The sequence below is a fragment of the Erinaceus europaeus genome, chromosome X, assembly GCF_950295315.1.
Source record: "Erinaceus europaeus chromosome X, mEriEur2.1, whole genome shotgun sequence".
Classification (NCBI taxonomy): domain Eukaryota; kingdom Metazoa; phylum Chordata; class Mammalia; order Eulipotyphla; family Erinaceidae; genus Erinaceus; species Erinaceus europaeus.
Genome location: NC_080185.1, coordinates 42,729,270 through 42,748,797, shown reverse-complemented (window position 1 = coordinate 42,748,797; position 19,528 = coordinate 42,729,270). Strand labels below are relative to the sequence as shown.

Genomic DNA, 19,528 nt, shown 5'->3' with positions numbered 1-19,528 from the left:
ATTGAACCCACAGCCTCACGCATGCAAGACACATACTCTGACACGTCACTGACTGAGTCACCTCCATGGCTCCACTAAGCAATCTATCCAACTTCTCTGGGTCTTTATTCACTCCTCACAAGCCACCTTAGGGTCTGTCTATATTAGTATTATGCTCACAGTAGATGAGGAACCGAAGGTTCAGAGAGGTTAATCAATCATCCCATGGGCACAGAGCAGAGATATGGGTACCCAACTAAACCATTACATCCTGAATAATTGCACCTTCTCACCTTACTGCTCTCAGATCCTGGAATCCAGATTCCACTCTTGATCATGTATCGGGGCAGAGCTCCAAACACAATTCCAGAAAGAGCTCCACGTATGCGGCTCTTCCCAGCTCTAGGCAACGTTTGGGAAAAAATAGATCTCTGTGGGAGAGAGAAATAGAAACAGGGAGTTGGGAGAGTGATTTGGTCATATCAGCCACAAACATGGCAAGCACTTGGGAAGTACACTGTTGAGTCCCACACTCTCTCATTCAGTTTTCACAATTATCCTGTGAGATAGAATCGTCTGGAAAACTCGGCCAGGCTTCTCTTTCCTTGGATGTTTTGTTTGTTTGTTTTGTATTCACTTGGTGGGACAGTAGTTGGGAATGGAAGAACAGTCAGGCAGTCCTCACTTAGTGACTGAACTCCCTTTCTGAAACCCAGTCAATAACTGAAGTGATCACTAAACAAGGAACCATCCCTCATTAGTGTTTCAAGTCAACTATGCTGCTATGCTGTACTGGTGAGCTTGTCAACTACCTTTAGATAGTTTCATGTCACCTTTGGATTATTTATAACTTCTAAAATATTTTTTAATTTTTATTTATAAGAAGGAAGCACTGACAAAACCATAGGATAAGAGGGGTACAACTCCACCCAGTTCCCACCACCAGAACTCCGTGTCCCATTCCCTTGCTTGATAACTTTCCTATTCTTTAACCTTCTGAGGGCATGGACCCAGGGTCATTATGGGGTGCAGAAAGTGGAAGGTCTGCCTTCTGTAATTGCTTCTCTGCTGAACATGGGTATTGGCAGGTTGATCCATACTCCCAGCCTGTCTCTTTTTCTCTAGTGGGGCAGGGCTCTAGGGAAGCAGATTTTAAGGGGTGGGGTGACAGCATAATAATTCTAGAAAAAATGTTTTCATGCCTAGGGCAGCAAGGGTCCTAGTTTCAATCCCCCACATCACCGTAGGCCAAGAGCTGAGCAGTGTTCTAGCTGGTATCTAGCTAGCTAGCTATCCATACACACACACACACACACACACACACACACACACACACACACACACACACACACACATCCATTGTATGTCTACTAATATTTCATTAAAATAAATTAAATTAAAAATAAATTGGGGGTGGCAGTGTACCCAGTTAAGCTCAACATTACCATGCACAAGAACCAGGGTTCAAGCCCTTGGTTCCCACCTGCAGAGAGGAAACTTCATGAGTGGTGAAGCAGGTCTGCAGGTGTCTCCCTCTTTCCCTCTCTATCTCCCCCTCCCCTCCCAATTTCTCTATGTCCTATGAAATAAAATAAAGAAGGGAAAAGGAAAAAAGTGGCCACCAGCAGTGGTAGATTCATTGTGCAAACAATGAGGCCCAGAGATAACCCTGGTGGCAAATAATAACAACAACAATAATAATCTTTTAAAATGTTATTCAGTAATGTACTCCATATTGTACTGTGATTTTAAAAAATGGAGGAATTATGGTGGCCAGGCAGTGATGTACCCGGTTGAGCGCAAACATCAGTATCCACTAAAACCCAAGTTCAAGTCTCCACTCCTCACTTAGAGGGGCCGCTTCACAAGTGGTGAAGCAGGTCTGTGGGTGACCATTTTTCTCTCTTCCTCTCCCCTCTCAAAAAATTCCCTGTCCTAGCAAATAAAATAAAATAGAAGGAAGAGGGGGTAGGGGAAATGGTTGCTGGGAGAGGTAGGTTCATAGTGCTAGCACTACACCCCAGTAATAACCCTGGCAGTAATAATATATATAGGGAGGCTGGAAAGTGGAGCAGGTTCAAGTCCCCAATCGCCACCTGCAGAGGGCAAGCTTCGTGAGTGTTGAAGCAGGCCTGCACGGGTCTCGCTGTCTCTCTCCCTTGCTATATCCCCCTCCCCTCTCAATTTCTTCCTGTCTCTATCCAAAACAAATATATAAATTAAATTAAATAGAGGAATTAAATTGCGCTGTGAGGCACACAGTAAAGTATAAATCTATAGCACTGCTATAGTGCTCAATAGCCAACTACAGGAAGGAGACTGAAATTGAGAGAGGTGAAGCTAGATGAGATGCTAGAAGCTTCCAACTCCTCAGAGAGCTGGTCCTAACTCCAAGTGGTTGATAAGCAAGCAGGTCACTAAGTGAGAATTCACTGTAGTACTCTTAGGCACTAGTATTTAAGTTCACTATTACCTTCAGAGGTCTGCTTCTCTGGGACTCTGGGGAAGAGGATGATCCGCTTGTTGCTCTTTCAGGCTCTGGCTCTGGCTCCGGCTCAGGCACAGGCTCAGGCTCAGGTTCAGGCTCAGGCTCCGGCTCAGGCTCCATGATAAAGATGCTTTCATGGGACAGAGCTTTGGTGCGCATGCCCCTCTTGATGCTGGACGAGAAAAGAAAGGCCTTGTTAAAACAGCCTGAGGTACACAGGAACAGAAAACACACATAAAGCCGTGCTATGACTTACCATGACATATGTGCTGATGCAGTAAAGGTGTCCCAGAGACATTAGGTAAAGGAATAATTATCCCCTTGACAACTACACATGTTTGCCGGGGCCTGGCAGTGGTGCACAGGGTGAAGCACACATAGTACAAATCGCAAAGGCCCAAGAAACGATCCCAGTTCTAGTCCCCGGCTCCCCACCTGCAGGGGAGTCGCTTCACAAGTGGTGAAATAGTTCTGCAGGTGTCTACATTTCTCTCCCCACTCTCTATCTCCCTCTCTCTTCTCAATTTCTCTCTGTCCTATCAAAAAAATGGCCACAGGGGCAGTGGATTCATAGTGCAGGCACTGAGCCCCAGCAATAACCATAGAGGCAAAAAAAAAACCCTACACATCTTTGTTTGTTTTTTTTTTTGTGTGTGTGTGTGTGTGTGTTCTGAAAAAATAAATCAAGGTGGAGTAATGGTGCACCTAACTGAGCACTCATGTTACTATGCTCAAGGACTAGAATTCAAGCCCCTGGTCCCACCTGCAGGGGGAAGCTTTGTGAGTAGTGAAGTAGTGCTGCAGGTTCATCATCTGTCTGTATGTCTGTCTGTCTATCTATCTATCTATCTATCTATCTATCTATCTATCTATCTCTCTAGCTATCTATCTCTCTAGCTATCTATCTCTCTAGCTATCTATCTATCCCACTCTTCCCTCTCTATTTATCTGTCTCCATCCAATAAGAAAGGAAGAACGATCAATAAAAGAAAGAAAAGAAGAAAGAAAGAGACAGGGGAAGGGAGAGAGAGAAAGTCTTGAAGAATTCCCCAGCAACTTATTCATGGTGCTTCTAATTAAAACTGGCACTGAGGATAGTAGAGGATATTCATTTTCTACTTCATATACTTCTGTATAATGCTGATTTTTTAAATGATTGACATGCATCTTTTCTTTTAATTAATTAATTTATTTTTGCTACCAGGTTTATTGCTGGGCCTCAGTGCCTGCAAGACTCCACTGTTCCTAGTGACTATTTTCTTTTCTTCTGATAGAAGGTGAGAAGCAGAGAGTGATAGAGAGGGGTGAAGAGATACTTGCAGCACTGCTCCACTGTTTGTGAAGTCGTCCCCCTGTAAGTGGGAAATGAGGAACTGAACTATAGTCTTTGTGCTTTGTACTTTTGAAGTAACATGTGTGCTTTATAAAGTGAGCCACCCCGTTTGGAAGCTTACAATTCAGGGACTGGAAGCTAGCTCTCCTGGTAGCATATACACTTTGCCGTGTGTAATAGTCAGCATTTGAGCTGAAGCCACCACATGGAAGCACCATGTACTGCACCAACAGGACCATCTGTCAATGGTGCAGTGGTGATCCTTCTTCATCTCTGTCTCTATCTCTCTACTTAAAATCAAAAGAGGAGGGAGTCGGGAGGTGGCACAGCGGGTTAAGCGCACGTGGTGCAAAGCTCAAGGACCGGCTTAAGGATCCTGGTTCGAGCCCCCGGCTTCCCACCTGCAGGGGAGTCACTTCACAGGTGGTGAAGCAGGTCTACAAGTGTCTATCTTTCTCTCCCCCTCTCTGTCTTGCCCCCTCTCCATTTCTCTCTGTCATATCTAACCTTGACGACATCAATAACAACAATAATAACTACAACAACAATAAAAAATAACAAGGGCAACAAAAGACAAAATAAATAAATAGAAAAGACAATTAAAAAATCAAAAGGGGGAAAAGTCCATTAGGATCTATGGGCATGCGGTCCCACTGGCAATAAACAAAGAGTGTACAGTTCTATAGTAGTAACCATATAGAACAGAAGACGCTGAGTCTTATTATTATGGTAAGAGTTACATCTTTCCCAGCTAACTTCTTTCTCTGTTTTTTTTTAATTACTTTCAAACATCTGTCCCGATGCTGTTCTTTTCCTGTTTCCCTCTCTTGCATCATAGTTCTAATACAGCAGTCCCATTTGCAATGTCATCTTACTCACTGAGCCACCCTTAACCTACATACTAGCTCACTAATACTTTATGACTGGGAACAGAGCCAGATAGTTGACAGCTAAGTATAAGATGAACCAGTGGAATCAAGATGGCTGCATGAAGACAACATCTAGGCTGACCCCTTTCGAGAAATCTCTCCAAATCCTGCCATCTCTTCATGGAAGTGGAATTTCTAGGCCAGTAGGAGAGAAACCACAGAGGAGGGGACAAAAAGAAACCATGGTGGAAATTTATAACCCATTTATGAATTGAAAAAAAAAGGACAAATCTGGGGTGAGTGCTGGGAGACAGAATAATGGTTTTGCTAAATGACTTTCATATCTGAGGCACTGAAGATACCAGGTTCAGTTGCTAGCACCACCATAAGCCAGAGCTGAGCAAGGCTCTGGCAAAAGAAAGAGAGAAAGAAAGAAAGAAAGAAAGAAAGAAAGAAAGAAAGAAAGAAAGAGAGAGAGAAAGAAAGAAAGAGAGAGAGAGAGAAAAGGAAGGGAATGGAAGGGAAGGAAGGATGAAAAGTCAGGAGAACTACTGGTTAGAAGCAAAAAAAAATACCTCTTTGGGGTTGTGACTATATATTTAACCGTATAGAGATTGCTACCAACAGTATCACAATAATAATTTAAAAAAGGAGACAGGCAGTACACATCTGGTTGAGCCCATACATTGTCATGTACAATGACTCAGGTTCAAGCCCCTGGTCCCCATCTGCAGGGGGAAAGTTTCACAAATGGTGGAGGAGCGCTTCAGGAGTCTCTCTCCCTCTCAATTGTTATCTCAGCCAATGAAATAAAGGAGGAAATGGTCATCAGGAACAGTGGAGTCATCATGTAGGCACCAAGTCCCAGCAATAACCCTGATTGTAATAAAATAGAGTATATTTTAAGAAAGAAAAAATACTGGGCTATGAAGATGTCTTTTAGAACAAAGAATTCATGTGCCTGTGGCTCTACAAGTTCCAGGTTCAATCCCTGGCATCAGCACATGCCAGAGCTGAACAGTGATCTCTGTTCTTTTGTTCTTTTAAAAATAAAACTTTTAGAAAAAAAAAACATGTGGAAAAATAAAACTAGGGGCTGGACATTAGTACCCCTGGTTGAACACACATGTTAACATGTTCAAGGGCCTGGGTACAAATCTCCAATCCCAATTTTCCAGGGAGGAGCCTCCTGAGTAGTGAAGCAGTGCTATATGTGTTCCTCTTTCTTTCTTTCTTTCTTTCTTTCTTTCTTTCTTTCTTTCTTTTTTTCTTTCTTTCTTTCTTTCTTCCTCCCTACCTTACTCTTCCATCTCAATTTCTGTCTCTATCCAAAATAAGTAAATATAAAAAGATATTTTTTAAAAAAACTAAAAAAAGATACTAGATCACCACTTAACATCACACACTAAAAATTAACTCAAAATGGAATAAAGATCTGTATATTAGATTTGAAACCATAAAATACATAAAATAAAAAACTGAAGAAACACTTTGGGACTTTAATATCAAAGGTGTATTTGGAGACTCAACCCCATGGGCAAAGAAACTAAACCAAAAATAAATCAATAATAGCAAGCTAGATTTAAAAAATTATACACTTCAAAAGAAAATTCCATAAGGACGATAGGCCAGTAATTTAGGAAAGAATGTTTGCATATCACATGTGTGATGCAAGACTGATAGCAAAATATTTAAAGAAATCAGACAGCTCCAAAAAGTGCCTCAACAGAAAAATGTGAATAGACATTTTAACAGGAAATATGAATACACATTTCTCTAAAGAAGGCATTCATATGGTCCATAGACATAGAAAAAAATGCTCCATTTATCACTATAGAAATGCACATTAAAACTACCTTGGGATTATTCCCTCACTCCCATGAGAATGTTTTACATCAATAAAAGAGGGAAAAATAAGTGTTGGCGAGGATGTGGAGAAAAGGGGATCTGTTACACTGTTGGTGGGAGTACAATCTGGTGAACCTCCTATAAAAAACAGCATGGAGAGTCCTTAAATAAAACTAAAAACTCTTTATGATCCAGCAATACCACTCCTAAGCATTTGTCCACAGGACATGAAAAGACTAATTCAGAGAGACATATCACCCATATGTTCATAGCTGCTTTATTAACAATAGTCAAAGAACAGAAGCAGCCTAAATGCCCACTGACAGATGAATGGATTAAAAAAAATATCCATGGTACATATAATCTGTGGAATACTGTAATTCAAAAAGGTGATATTGTGTCCTTTGGAACAAAAGGATGGAACTGGAGGTGATTATGCTGAGTGAAGTAAGGAAATGAAAGACAACTAACTACCTAGTGGTTTCACTCATATGTGAAATCTAGAGAATTAAAACACACAAACTGGCAAAAACAAACACACAAACAGAAACAGAAGACAGCCAAACTGTCTCTATGTCTCCATGAGAACTATGGTGGTTATCATTAGGGGGTGTGGCAGTAGGGGGCACAGAACTTTGGTAGTGGGTGTGGTGTGAAACTATAATCTCATAAGCTTATAAACCAGTTACTTTTTTTTTTTACCAGAGCACTGCTCAGCTCTGGCTCACAGTGGTGCTGAGGATTGAACGTGGGATCTTTGGTGCCTCAGGCATGAGTCTTTTTTCAGAACCATTATGCTATCTCCCCAGCCCTTTTAAATTCAACCAGTATGAAGAAAATTTAAAAAGAATGAAATCTCACCTACCAAGGTCCCCAAAACACTCAGGTTTTTATGGGTTGTCCTCTCCCTAGTCCTTCCCTTCTCCCTTCCTCTTGGTAGTGGGGCAGCGTGTCCCCTAACAGCCCTGGGGACCATTGGTGAGCTGCTTGTTGAGGGTATCCTGGCTCCGGCTATCTGCCTTTGCCCTGTCCCCACCCACCCCTCCCACCGGCCCCAGCTCACCCAGGCTCAATGTAAGGGCTATCCCTTAAGGACTTGATGGAAGAGACGTCATTATTGCTGCTTGACAGGCTGGGCTGCTGGCTCAGCCCTTCCGGGACATCCTCTGGCTCCTTTTTCTTCTTCTTGCCAAAAAAGCTCTTGAAGGCTCTGAACTTGGATCTCTTCTTTCCTGGGAGTTAACAAAAGAAAGGGAGGCATCCCATGATGTGAAAGGGATAACAGGAAGGGAGAGACAGGGCCTCTGGGGCAAGGGTAAAGACAGAGAGTCTAGGTGCCCCCACCAAAAGCCCTCATGCCTGAACACCATTCATTCCCTTTGTTCTTCTTCTTTGACACCGGAATTATCACTGGGGCCATCTTTTAAAATTATAATAGATACAAAGAGAAGTAGGGCTAGAGAAGCAGAGATATAGAGGGAGAGAGACAGAGAAACACACCTGCAACACTACTCCATTACTTATGAAGTTTCTCCCTTGCAGGTGGGAACAGGAAGCTTGAACCCAGATCCTCAGGCTTGATAATTTGTGTGCTTTACTAACTGTACTACTGCCTGGGCTCACCATTTTTTTCTTTTGATAGAGTGAATGTGAAAGACAGAGAGGGAGGAGAGACTGCTTCACTATTCATGGAGCTTCCCCCCTCCAGATGCTGCACATGGTGGTCCAGTGCTACAAAATCAGGTCCCAGGGAGTCGGGTTGTAGCACAGTGGGTTAAGCGTAGGTGGCGTGAAGTGCAAGGACTGGCATAAGGATCCCAGTTTGAGCCCCCGGCTCCCCACCTGCAGGGGAGTCATTTCACATTCAGTGAAACGGGTCTGCAGGTGTCTGTCTTTCCCTCCTCCTTTCTGCCTTCCCCTCCTCTCTCCATTTCTCTCTGTCCTATCCAACAATGACGACATCAGTAACAACAACAATAAAGAACAAGGGCAACAAGAGGGAATAAATAAATAAATAAATATTAAAAAAGAAATATTTTAAAAAATCAAACCGTTGCACATAATGTGTGCTTTGTACTGAGTGAGCCTCCTACTGCTCCCTACTATCCCTTCTTTTTGATAGGACAGAGAACAATTGAGTGGGGAAGGGTGATAGAGAAGGAGAGAAAAGAGAGAGAGATCTATAGCTCTACTTCAACACTCGTGAAGCTTCCCTTCTGCAAGTGAGGATTGGGAACTTGAACCTAGGCCAAGCTCAATCACCCAGCCCCTGTTCTTTTTTTTTTTTTTTTTTTCCTCCCAGAGCACTGTTCAGTTATGGCTTAGGGTGGTGCTGGGGATTGAACCTTAGACTTTGGAGTCTCAGGCATTGAAGACTCTTTTCATGACCACTGTGCTGTCTCCCCCATTCCACCCCAACCAATACAGAGATTCTCAGGTTCCAGCTCATCATCTGTACAGGGACCTCTTTTCAGACCCAACTTAACACATTTTTTTTTTTTGCTTCTAAGTGTCAGCTATTAAAACCAGTAGCTGGATAATTCAGCTGAGGAATAAAGCTCCCGCAAATAAGGCTTCAAAAAAATCCCTATGGCCTCTAAACCCACTGGAAAAGTTTCTCACGGGACCGGGTGGTGGTGTACCTGGTTGAGTACACACATTACGATGCACAAGGACTTAGGTTCAAGCCCCTGGTCTCCCCCTGCAGGGGGGAAAGCTTCACAAGTGGTGAAACAGTGCTGCAGATGTCTCTCTGTATCTTCCCCTCTCTACCTCCCTCTTCCTCTCAATTTCCAGCTGTCTCTAGTCAGCAAATAAATAAACAAAATATTATAATTTTTTTGAAAAGGAAAGGTTCCTGACCTTATGATTTCATCCACTGGCAATATATAAATTAACAGAGAGAGAGAGAGAGAGAGAAACTAAAGGAAATAATGATAAACATTTGGACTATCAGACCAATCACCAGAAGTGAAGGGAGATGGCGAAGGACAGAATTGAATTTTCACTGGTGAACATAATGTATGTGATATATACGCATACTGATTTTCATTGATGTACACCTGAGCTTATATCATGTTCTGATGCACTGTGACTTCAATAGAAAAGAAACTGGTTGCAGGGGCAGGTGGTGACACCTGGTTAAGTGTATACATCACAGTGTGCAAGGACCCAGGTTCAAGTCCCCACCATTAGGTGGTGATGCTGTGCTTGCAGGTGTCTTTCTCCCTCTCTCTCTGTCTCTATCAAACATATAAGCAAGAGGGTTGGGCGGTAGCGCAGCAGGTTAAGCGCCAGTGGTGCGAAGCTCAAAGACCAGCGTAAGGATCCTGGTACAAGCCTTCGGCTCCCTACCTGCAGGGGAGCCACTTCACAGGTGGCGAAGCAGGCCTGCAGGTGTCTGCAGGTGTCCCCTCTTTGTCTTCCCCTCCTCACTCCATTTCTCTCTGTCTTATCTAACAATGACGACATCAATAACAACCATAATAACTACAACAACCATAAAAAGGTCAACAAAAGGGAAAATAAATAAATAAAAGGCATTTAAAAAAAGAATAGGAAAGCTATCAGGGGAGGGGATGGGATAAGGAGTTCTGGTGGTGGGAACAGTGTGGAATTGTCCTATGACCTTGTCAATATTTCCATTTTATAAATAAAATTTTTAAGAAAGAAAGAAATGAGCTCGCCCAGTAGAGTGCACACTTCACTATGCTTCAGGACCAAGGTTCAAGCCCCAGGCCACCACATGAGAGAACCTTTACTGGAGGAGTTTCACAAGCAGTGGAGCAGTGCTATAGCATCTATCTTTTTCTTCCTCTCTCCCTCCATATCTCTCTCTCTCTCTCTCTCTTTTCTTTTTTTTTCTCCATCTAGGAGAAAGAAAAAAGCGGCCAGAGGGAGATGTGGAGTCATGTAAGCACTGAGCCTCAGTTATATATAACCCTGGTGGTAAAATAATAATATTGATAGTAACAAAACTACATTAAACTTCACAGGTGGTGAAGCAGGCCTGCAGGCGTCTCTCTTTCTCTCCCCCTCTCTGTCTTCCCCTCCTCTCTCCATTTCTCTCCGTCCCATCTAACAACAACGACATCAATAACAACAATTATAATAACTACAACAACAGTTTAAAAAGGTAACAATGGCAACAAAAGGGAAAATAAATAAATATAAAATTTAAAAAACTAAATTAAAACACAGAAATGAGGGTTTCTTTAAGTAAACTGTCACCCAAATCCTTTAATTCCACCAATTTAAGGAACATGCAAAAAGTGTAACATTTTTTTTCATAAAAACCAAGTGGCACATCGACCTGTCAACACCCATGTTCAGTGGGGAAGCAATGACAGAAGCCAGACCTTCCACCTTCTGCATCCCACAATGACCTTGGGGCCATATTCCCAGAGGGTTAAAGAACAGGAAAGCTATCAGGGAAGAGGATGGGATACAGAGTTCTGGTGGTGGGAATTATGTGGAGTTGTACTACTCTTACCCTATGGTTTTGTCAGTGTTTCCTTTTTATAAATAAACTTTTTTAAAAAGGAGAAAATTGGGACTTATCGGAAAGGTATAATATATGCAGGATTTATTTAAATACTGTCATGCTTTGTTTAAAAACATGGGTCACTCAATTTCAGGACTTGTACACCAGTCACAATCTCGGCTTTCTTTATGCACCTAAAATTTGGCTGCTGGCATAAGTTTTGCCTCTAGATACTTGCCAGTGGACTCATTCATCCATTCCTGTGGTCAACAAATATTTATGAAGATCAAGCACTTCCTCTGTTTTGCAACCCGGTGAGAAAGGAATTGTATATAGTCCTATGTCTTAGGGGCTACCCCCCCCCCACAGAAGGCTGAAGGCAGACTCCCTGTAGCAGTCCCATTAGAAACCAGCCCAATTTTTTCCTCTAAGTATTTGATTGTTTCTGGTCTGACATCTAGGTCTTTGATCCATTTGGAGTTTATCTTTGTTTCTGGTGAGATAAAGTGGTTCAATTTCATTCTTCTGCATGTTACAACCCAGTTTTCCCACCACCATTTATTGAAGAGAGCCTCCTTCTTCCATTTAATTCTTTGGGCCCCCTTATCAAAGATTAGATGTCCGTAGGTGTGGGGATTTATTTCTGGACTTTCAATTCTGTTCCACTGGTCTGTGTGCCTATTTTTGTTCCAGTACCATGCTGTTTTGATGATGATGGCTTTATAATATAGTTTAAGGTCTGGGAGTGTGATGCCTCCATTTCTGTTTCTTTTCCTTAAGATGGTTTTGGCAATTCTAGGTGTTTTCATGTTCCAGATAAATGATTGTAGTGTTTGTTCTATTCTCTTAAAGAAGCTTCCAATTACCAAATAATGTGATGATAACATTAACTATCGAGTGTCTTTTTGAACCCTAAGACAGCAGGAACCTCATATCTCCACTATAGAGCCTCTACTTCCATTGGATAGGGTCCACTTTCCCGTATGCCTCTCCCAATCCATATCAAATAATATTGCATCTGTCGATCACAACCTAACCAACACAACGATTGCCACCTCAACATGCTTCATTTCAGACTGTGTCCAGAGACTACACGTGTAGAATGACAACCCTTCAGCTTCATTACTCAGGTGAGACCTTTCCTTTCATAGTATACTCTAATTCCATCTCAGGTGGTTCAGTTTCTAACAAACTCCCAAAACCTAGATCTACACCAGTTTCTGTGAGAGAGAGCTTATGTTCACACATATCCATAAACTACTGCAAAATATATACCTGAAAGCAGAAGTACACTAGAGTTTGCAGTGAGTATCCCCCTAACACTTCCTCTCCACTATTTCAAGCTTTGGGCCCATGATTGCTCAACAACTTGTTTGGCTTCGTATGTTAACTCTCTTTTCAGCCACCAGGTTCCAGATGTCATCAGGATGCCGGCCAGGCTTCCCTGGACTGAAGACCCCACCAATGTGTCCTGGAGCTCCACTTCCCCAGAGACCCACCCTACTAGGGAAAGAGAGAGGCAGACTGGGAGTATGGACCGACCAGTCAACGCCCATGTTCAGCGGGGAAGCAATTACAGAAGCCAGACCTTCTACCTTCTGCAACCCACAATGACCCTGGGTCCATGCTCCCAGAGGGATAGAGAATGGGAAAGCTATCGGGGAGGGGGTGGGATATGGAGAATGGGTGGTGGGAATTGTGTGGAATTGTACCCCTCCTACCCTATGGTTTTGTTAATTAATACTTTCTTAAATAAAAATAAATAAATAAATAAATAAACCAGCCCAGTGAAAGGCAATCAGTTACACTCAAGGAGCAGCCATGTCCTTTGTGGGGTACGCAACTGCAACACAGCTTGTCTCTTCCCTTAATAATTCAGATAAATAAAAGGCAGACCCATGTACAAACATCCTATAATTTATTTATTTACTTATTTTTTCTGGTTTTATTTTATTCTATTTTTTATTCAGTAGGACAGAGAGAAATTGAGAGGGGAGGGGGAAAGAGAGAGAGAAAGAGAGATACCTGCAGATCTGCTTTACCACTCTTGAAGCTCCCCCCACCCCCCACAGATGGAGCTTCCTATAATATAAGTACAGACTCCTATAAAGCTTGTGTTGATTGTAAACAATGTAGGTGAAGAGTTTATCTAACATCTGGCATCTGGCGTAGCTCTTAAATGGTAGCTAGTATTAGGGAAGTGATAATTACTTGTTTGTTAACACCAGATTCAACTCTGCTGGTGAATTTGACCTATCAAATCTATTGTACTAATCTATATGTCTGTAGATTAGAGGAGTGGGCCAGGTGGTGGCGCATCTAGTGAAGCACACATGTTACAATGTGTAAGGACCTGAGTTTGAGCCCCTGGTCCCCACTGGCAGGGAGGAATCTTTGCAAGTGGTGAAGCAGGGCTGCAGCTGTCTCTCTGTCTCTATCCCTATTTATCCCTTCCCTGTCAATTTCTGGCTCCAATAAACAAAATTAAAATAATTAAAAATTTAAAAAGAAAAGAAAAATCCTGTAGATTAGAGGAAGCAGCCCCATATCTGTCGCTCAAGAGTGAACGTTGAAATGGATGTGATCCAAGCAGGAGACAGAATGGGGTGGGGTCGATGAGAGAACACTATTGGATGGTTTGGTTGCTACCTGACACTCAAGTCTATTTCAATTTTAGATGAATGGGGGAATTTCTCAACTACATAGGATAGGCTTGTACAAGGGCAGGGTTGGGACACACCTGACAATTCCACATAGAGATAGAAAACCTAAAACAGGGCTAGGCAGCGGTGCACCCATTACAGTACAAATATTACAATATGGAAGGACCTAGGTTTAAACTCCTGGTCCCTACCTGCAGTAGGGAAGCTTCTCTCTCTCTCTCTCCCTATCTCCTTTACTCTCAATTTCTTTCTGTTTCTATCCAGTTTTTCTTTTTATTATTTTTTACTTGATGAGACAGAGAAGATTTGAGAGAAGAGAGAGAGATAGAGGGAGAAAGAGAGATGCCTGCACTTGCTTCACTGCTCCTGAATTTTCCTCCCTGAAGATGAGGAGCAGAGATTCAAACCAGGGTCCCTGTGCATACTAATGAGTGTACCTTACCAGGTGCATCACCACCCAGCCCCCCTCCCTCATTAATTGTTTTTTAAAAAAAACAGAAGAAATAAGATTGATTGAATCTTAAAAAGTGGAACTCCTGGCTTTCAGAAAGGGTACAACTTTCTATTAAAGTGTTGGGAGATGGGTAACTGTTGCCCCTCATGCTTCAAAATCCAAGAAGCGAAGGGAGGAGGGTAAAGTTAGTAGATTTGGAATTGCAAACCCACTTCTCCTAAGGCAGTGAAGAAACAGAGTCAGAAAAGAGGAAACGAGGAGCCAATCAATCCCATTTATGACATGACCTATAAGCAATAATGTGCTGGAGTGCGGTAGTGCACCCACTTGAGCACACAAGTTGCCATTCACAGGCCCTGATTTCGAGTCCCCATTCACCACCTACAGAGGCGAAGGTTCATGAGCAGTGAAGCAGTCTTCAGGCATTACTCTTTCTTTCTTGCTCTCTATCTCCCCTTCCCCTCTTAATTTCCATTTGTCCTATCTATAATTTAAAAAGAAGAAGAAAGGGAAAGAAAATGAAAAAATGGCTGCCAGAAGTAGTGGATTCATAGTGCTGGCACCAAGCCCCAATAATAACCTTGGTGGCAAAATAATAATAGTAATAATAATAGAATGAACATGCTTCTGATGAATTTTTCTAGCTATAAAAATGAAGTACACACTGAACAGAATCACCTTGTGAGCAAATGCAATTATTCATTAGCACATATTTTCATTCCAAGATGAATAAAACAACTAATGACATGTGAACTGTGACAGCTATTAATTTTTTAAATTAAATGTTTATTTCAATGTCCTTTCCTATGTCTGGTTTTCTGCTATATCTGGGCAGGAAAAACTTTTTCTATGAGGATTCAAGATGTGTGTTCCTAAGTAATGTCTTTCTTTCTCTCTTTCTCTCTCTCTCTCTCTCTCTCTCTCTCTCTCTCCATAGGACAGAGAGAAATTAAGAGGGGAAGGGGAAATAGACAAGAAGAGAGAAAGATAGACACTTTCAAACCTCCTTCACCTCTTGTGAAGCATCCCTACTTCAGGAGGGGAGTAGGGGCTTAAACCCTGGTCATTGCATATGATGAAGTGTGTACTTAACCAGGCAGGCCACCGTAATGTGAGCCTGTAATGTATTTCTTTAACTATGGGCTCCAGAAAGCAAAGGGATGTCCCATTCCTTCTTATGGAGTAGCTCTGATTGTAGTGATTGTCTAGTTTCATTGGTAGAAACTGGGAGGAGGTTCCAAGAGATCGTGAACAGCACACAAGGTAGGTTGGCTGGACATGGCATTGCCAAGAAACCCATTGCCAGAAACCCAGTGTCAGCTACTAGCATTCAAATCAATAGCCTGCTTTGGTGTGGGAGACAAATGTTTCTGTTCCCAAACACATCAAACCTCGTGTATGGAAATGAGCCCTAAGGGTACGATACAAAACTTAGAACTGCCCACATACTATGATTCTTGTGACGTCCTGAAGGACTCCAAGATGGCTGCCATGTAGTCAACTGTATAGACTGACCTGTCAAACTTTCTTTTGTAAAGAGATGCTGTTAGAGATCACCATTGCTTGTAACACTGCTCGGTGGGTCTGTAAAATCAAATGTATACCTAGGTAGGGGCTGTGTGGTAGCTCATCAGGTAGGACACACGAATACCATGTGCAAGGACTCAGGTTCAAGACCCCGACCTTCACTCATAGGAGAGAAGTTTCACAAGCAGTGGAGCAGTGCAGCAAGTCTCTCTCTTTTTCTCTGCCTCCTTTTATCCTTCTGTCTTCCTCTCTAGCTCTTTCTTTCTCTACCCAGAAACTAAAAGGAAAAAAGTTGGCCACTAAGAGTGATGGACCCATAGTGTGGATATCAAGACCCAGTGATAACCCTTGTGGCAAAACAAAAAAATAAACAGAATTCAATGATCCAGAGATCCTTACTCTCAGCAACAAAGAATTCAGTCCAAATTTCACCAAATAAGAACATAAGCCAGAATATGAACAATTTAGTGGTCTCCAATTCTAGGTTCATCATTTTAAATATATTGAAATATGTATATGAAGACTTTTCTGAAAGATGGAACGGAAACTAATTTGTCGAAGACTTTTAATATCACACAAAAAGGAACTTTCTTGGAATCTCATTTGATTATATATCTTGCAGGTCACAAAAGGTGTATTTTGAGTCTGAGCTCTGGAATTTGACTAAAGTATACTTACTATTGTGAATATTTGGTTTGCATTTCTAACGCCTGAAGAAGAATAATGCTAATTGATTTAACTTATTCCTAGAAAAACTCTCCAGTTTATAATCAACTTGGATTATACTCAACAGAATAGTGAAATTTTTAAAAAAATGTTTACTTGGAACTAAGAAAATGTCATTAAAAAATAAAGCATAGCTATGTAAAATAACATTAAAGACATATTTGCTAAAAAAAAAGAAGAAGAAAAAAAAACATGAGCCAGATTATTGGACAAAAAGAAACCTGAAGAATGACACTGTCTGCTAGGCCATAAAAACACTAGGCTAGCTGCCTGGGTTTGGAGAATCTGCCCCTGGACTTCCTTAGCTGAATGCTCCCAGCTGTCTCTGATTTCCAGCAATAAAATCCCTTATAAAATCTTAATGACCGGGAGTTAGGCGATAGTGCAGCGGGTTAAGCGCACTTGATGCAAAGCGCAAGGACCGGCGTAAGGATCCTGGTTCGAGACCCCGGCTCCCCACCTGTAGGGGAGTCCCTTCACAGGCGGTGAAGCAGGTCTGCAGGTGTCTATCTTTCTCTCCCCCTCTCTGTCTTCCCCTCCTCTCTCCATTTCTCTCTGTCCTATCCAACAATGACGACATCACTAACTGTTGTATGCTTTACATTGGGTTGTTCTAGCTCTCCCCCGCCAAGAAAATTGGATCAGTCCTGCTAATTTCGCAGGCCCGCTTGGCCCCGCCCCAAGGAACCCGGAGAGGGTTCCAGAGTTCGAGAGTTAGAGAGTGCTTGGCACTGCACGGGGTAAGAGGCAGCAGAGTTCCGTTTGGTGATTAGTTTGTCTTAGTTTATGAATCGTTGTTCCTGAATAAAGAAATACAGCTTCCCTGCCTAGCCGTGTGTCTGGTAGTCTCTGTTACCTGCCCGTGAAGCTAGCCCGGCCAGCTGGAGCCTCCGAATTTTAACAACAACTAACAATAATAACTACAACAACAATAACAAGGGCAACAAAAGGGAAAATAAATAAATAAAATTTTTAAAAAATCTTAATGACCATGGATTTTATAGACTCTGTCATATTAATAATTCTGGCATTATTGGAGGGCAAGTGTTTTCTACTCAATCCACTGCTAACATTACCTTTCAGTCTCTAACCAGCTGAGGTCTGCACAGGCTAGTTTTCAGAAGCTGCTGAAAATGCAGAAGGTAGTACTAACTACCTAGACAACCGTTTTGGGTCAAAGCTCATGGTTTGTTCTGAGGTTTGTGTGTGTGTGTGTGTGTGTGTGTGTGTGTGTGTGTGTGTATTCAAGTCTGAGTTTAATCTTGGGGCATCATATGTGCTAGAGTGATACTCTGATGTTCTCTCTCTCTCTCTCTCTCTCTCTCACACACACACACACACACACACGTCTTTTTACTGTCAGAGCTAGAGAGGACATAAAAAAGGTAGAAGAGTGGAGACTATATGGGGACTGAGTCTTATGCTATTAGAAATTTGCTATGAGCCTGTTTTCTATCTGACTTATCTTTCCTAGGTGCCAAACACAGCAAACAAATCCAGTTGTAGTTACCAAGATTCTATTGAATTACTTACCATCATCACCATCATCACGGGCCTCTACTACTTCTACACTCTCAGGTTCTTCATTCAGTAATTCATCCATAGCAGGACCACTAAAATAAAATACAGAATGAAAAAAGTCAAAGACTGAGGCCCAAGAGGTGTCACAGTGGATAAAGTATTGGACTATCAAGCATGAGATCCTGAATTTGATCACCAGCATCACATGTGCAAGAGTGATTTTCTGATTCTTTCTCACTCCCTCCCACATTCTTAAATGAATAAATAAATAAATATTTAAAATAAGTTTAATAAATTTATGACTTACACCGTGTGTGGGAGTAAAAACACTCCTGAAATCGTATAAGTTTATAAAATACTATTAAACTACTAATAGAAAATTTTAAAAAGTGCAAGTTTATCATTTGATAATCAAGATGTAGCACAATTATTGTTTCTTCAGGTTGATTCTTAAACTATTCAAGAAGAGACAAGCAAAAGGAATTGCCATTGGCAATAATTATCCTTCCTTTAAAAAACACGATTCCATTTATATCAAAATTCCAGAGTATAGAGACACATAAAGAAAGTGTGTTACCTAAAGTTGAGGGGTTGTTTTGAGAATACAGGGTTTGTTGTTGTTGTTGTTGTTGCTTTCTTTTTTTGTTGGTTGATAAATAAACCATGGGAATGTCTGTGCAAGTCTCTGGGTATATTTTAAAGCATTAAATTCTATTCCTTAAGTCTGTGAGTTGTATAGTGTGTGAATTATATCTCAATGAAGTTTGCTTTCTGAATTTAAAAAGCCTGATCTATTGCTCTGTGTTAGAGACCATTCATTTTGGAGGCTTGTTACCACTGATAGGGATGCCCAAGAAGACAAAATTGTCCTGATAAACATCCAGATTCATGAAAATCTTGCAAAGAAAATCTATGCAAGTTGAGATGGCATAATGCCTATGTGACATGGCTTACCTGCCTGAGGCTCTGAGGTCGCAGGTTCAATGACTGTGAATAACAGAAGGCAGAACTGAGCAGTTCTCTGGCAAAAAAAAATATAGAACATAAAGAAAAACAGAAATGACCACATAACAATTTAGATCTTTTGGCCAGAGGGAAGAGAGAGAAGGAGGAGAAGGAAGAGGAGGGGAGAAGAGGAAGAGAAGGAGGAGGAAAAGAATGATAAGTAAGAGGGAGGAGAGGAAGAGAAGAAGGGGGAAAATAGGAGGAAGAGAAGGATATGAGGAGGACAGGAAGAGGAGAGGAGTGAAGAAGAGAGGAGAGGAGGGAGGGGAGGAGAGAGGAGAGAAGTGAAGAGGGAATGGAGGGGAAAAGAGAGAAGGGGGCAAGGTGGTGGTGCACCCGATTGAGTACACATGTTACAATGAGCAAGGACCTGAGTTCAAGTCCCTGGTCCCCACCTGCAGGGGGAAAGCATTGCAGATGTTGCAGGGTTGCAGGTGTCTCTCTGTTTCTCTCCCTCTCTATCACCCCATTCCTCTTGATTTCTGGCTGTCTCCATGCAATAAATAAAGATAATTTAAAAATAATGAAGAAGAGAAGAGGAGAGGGGAGAAGAGAATATAGGAAGCAATTATGGGGCCAAATTTCCTAATTTGTCAAGGATATTATAAAACAATAAAAGACAATCAATTTGT

At 41.8% G+C, this 19,528-nt stretch overlaps 1 protein-coding gene across 1 annotated transcript in view; it reads right to left on the bottom strand.

Moving 5' to 3' along the window:
- Window positions 1–18,913, bottom strand: part of KIAA1210 (KIAA1210 ortholog) — a 56,794-nt gene extending 37,881 nt beyond the window's left edge. The window contains exons 1-5 of the mRNA XM_060183425.1: window positions 18,846–18,913; window positions 17,904–17,983; window positions 7,581–7,749; window positions 2,453–2,639; window positions 273–410 (exon numbers count right to left, since the gene is read on the bottom strand). Of these exons, the coding sequence (XP_060039408.1) occupies window positions 273–410; window positions 2,453–2,639; window positions 7,581–7,749; window positions 17,904–17,973 (564 nt within the window). The 5' untranslated portion in view covers window positions 17,974–17,983; window positions 18,846–18,913. The remainder of the gene's footprint in view (window positions 1–272; window positions 411–2,452; window positions 2,640–7,580; window positions 7,750–17,903; window positions 17,984–18,845) is intronic.
- Between the last annotated feature and the right edge of the window lie 615 nt (window positions 18,914–19,528).